The 2,202-nt window shown below is 43.2% G+C and overlaps 1 protein-coding gene across 1 annotated transcript in view; it reads right to left on the reverse strand. All coding sequences in view use genetic code 11, as the record gives it.

The window, feature by feature from the left end:
• Positions 1–520: 520 nt before the first annotated feature.
• The window catches only part of EGR_11162 (hypothetical protein), a gene marked incomplete at both ends in the record, with an annotated part of 2,920 nt that continues 1,238 nt past the window's right edge, over positions 521–2,202 (reverse strand). Inside the window, 2 exons of the mRNA XM_024500409.1 lie at positions 521–626; positions 1,891–1,991. Coding sequence (XP_024345177.1) covers positions 521–626; positions 1,891–1,991 — 207 coding nt within the window. The remainder of the gene's footprint in view (positions 627–1,890; positions 1,992–2,202) is intronic.

The raw sequence follows: 2,202 nt of genomic DNA on the forward strand, positions 1-2,202 counted from the left end.
CAAGCCACTGTTAAATCACCTCTCGATCACCTCTAACCCGAGACGTACGTATTGCTGGAATGGCGTTGGTAGCATGATGGGATGTTCACTAACTAGTCCATGCCAGTCTGTTGGTCACACGGACAACTATCATAATAAGGTGTTTCGTCAAGTTGATTTTTAGAGTAATTAACCTTCGCAGCTGACTTTGCTGTCCACTTCCATCAGCACGTAGCTATGGGAAGCTAAACATGGTGTTATTTTGGCTTGGGAATGATTAAGCATTCATATTTTGCTCTAGTTGTAAAAGTAGAGTCCACTTACGGTGAGCAGCCACAAAGCACCCTTCTCACCCCAACAGACCCCAAGAAGTGATGGGTTCAGTTCCCTCTCACGGAGCCAATGTTAAGTGGTTGCTGGCATTCAAAATGTGGGCAGTTGCATCATGCACGACAAAGTTGGCACCCTTACTAAGTCGGCACGAGAAGTACAACGAACTATTGCTATGCAGTACTACCTGCCTTCTTCAACTACTGCATCTTTAGCACTTTAGTCTACGATGAACAAACTTTGGGTTTTCGCCAGCTTTGAATGTTAGAAGCGTTGCCACTAATTCGATTGGTGCAACAGAAGCATTTTGAAACATGCTGAGTTGTAAAGAAAGCCGAATTCAATTAGCATGATCCACTCATACAAGACCTCGTTCATCTCAAAATTAACTGAATAGGGTTGTGAGGTCTTGCAAAATAAAGTTAACCGAAGTGGGGAGGCATTCGTTGGTTATAGTGCACCCGTCATCTTTCATTGAAGTTCTCCTGTTCACCTGAATTGTTGCCTAAACCGCATGTATTATGCTGTACGGATGAGCTGCAACGGACTACCTCCCCATCCCTTTTGAAGACTGATTGCGCGAGATACAGAAATAGCCGATCTGTGAACTTTTTTGCTTCATATGCGTTTCGCCTCAGAGTACGGAGGAATTTCATCGATGTCAAACTATCCCACTCAGCAAAATTCTAAACTCTGTCAATCTTTTTTGTAATTAAAGTGGTGGCATGTGCTTAGCACTAAGGAGGATAGCTTTGGAACAGCGTAGACTGCATTACTTCCTTAATCCACTTCAATTAAGCTGCGAAATAGGTGAAGCTGAATGAGTTATGCAATTTCTTCCCTACCATAACAGAATGGGAAGAAATCCCTTGAGGTTTGTGCCCACCTCGTATTTCAACCTGTGTTACTATTAGATTTACCTACAGAGGCATGCAGCTATCCATTCTGTGGGTGGGCGATGCTTCATTCACAGCAGTCCATCCTTTACCGTTTTCCCTCTCAGCAATTGGGGTCCACACGATTTCTGCAATGATTTGCAGCAGCCAATTAGCCTAAAGTTCTTTTTGCCGATCAAACTCACTTGAGGGAATACTTACTACGAAACTCACTTATAGTCTACTTACGTTCCCACCCTTTCCCCACCTACCACCGGTGGTGATTAATAAAGGGGGAATATGTGAACTGCCGTGCACTAAATTACAGTGACTGTACCTGTCTAAGGACCATCATCAGTCGTGCAGTGAAAGGTGATCGCGCACTTCTACTATGCAGTGATTCCAATTTCCCAATGCTTTCTGGTTGCCCGACGCCAAGGAAAAACAGTGCTCCTTGGCAGTTGACGGCGTAATCTCAATTTCAGTGCAACTCAGGTGCTCTAAGGGTGAAAACTTTCACAAGGCCAAGCGAGCATCAAAAGCACGTTCTAATGATCAGCAGCTTATTTTAAGTAAAGCATTGACAAGCTTCCATTCTGTTTTAGTTCAATTTACCCCAATTTTAATCTCTGTGTGGTTCTGATCACCATCACTAACCCCTCTTCATGCACCTTCGTCCATGCATGACTGACGCGTTTGCAGTTACTTGACGAAATTTTTCCACTCCCACCAAACAGAACTTGCAAAAGTTTTTTTCCCATGCCACTCCATCATGCAAGGTGAAAAAAACGGAAAGAATGTAAGTTCCTTGAAAAAGCAGTAAACAGACGCACGTAGGACTGTGTGGGGAAGTTAGTTTCAACCAGGGCAAAGTTGGTGTTGGTTGTGACAAAGTCGCATCCACACTTACCACCAGAGATAGGTGCCCAAATTTATTAACTCAAAAATACTCCTGTACAGAAAATGTTCACACAAACCAAAGCGATATATAACCCACTTTAGTAATACAAATAACATA

This window comes from Echinococcus granulosus (assembly GCF_000524195.1).
Source record: "Echinococcus granulosus chromosome Unknown EG_S00433, whole genome shotgun sequence".
Taxonomy (NCBI): Eukaryota; Metazoa; Platyhelminthes; class Cestoda; order Cyclophyllidea; family Taeniidae; genus Echinococcus; species Echinococcus granulosus.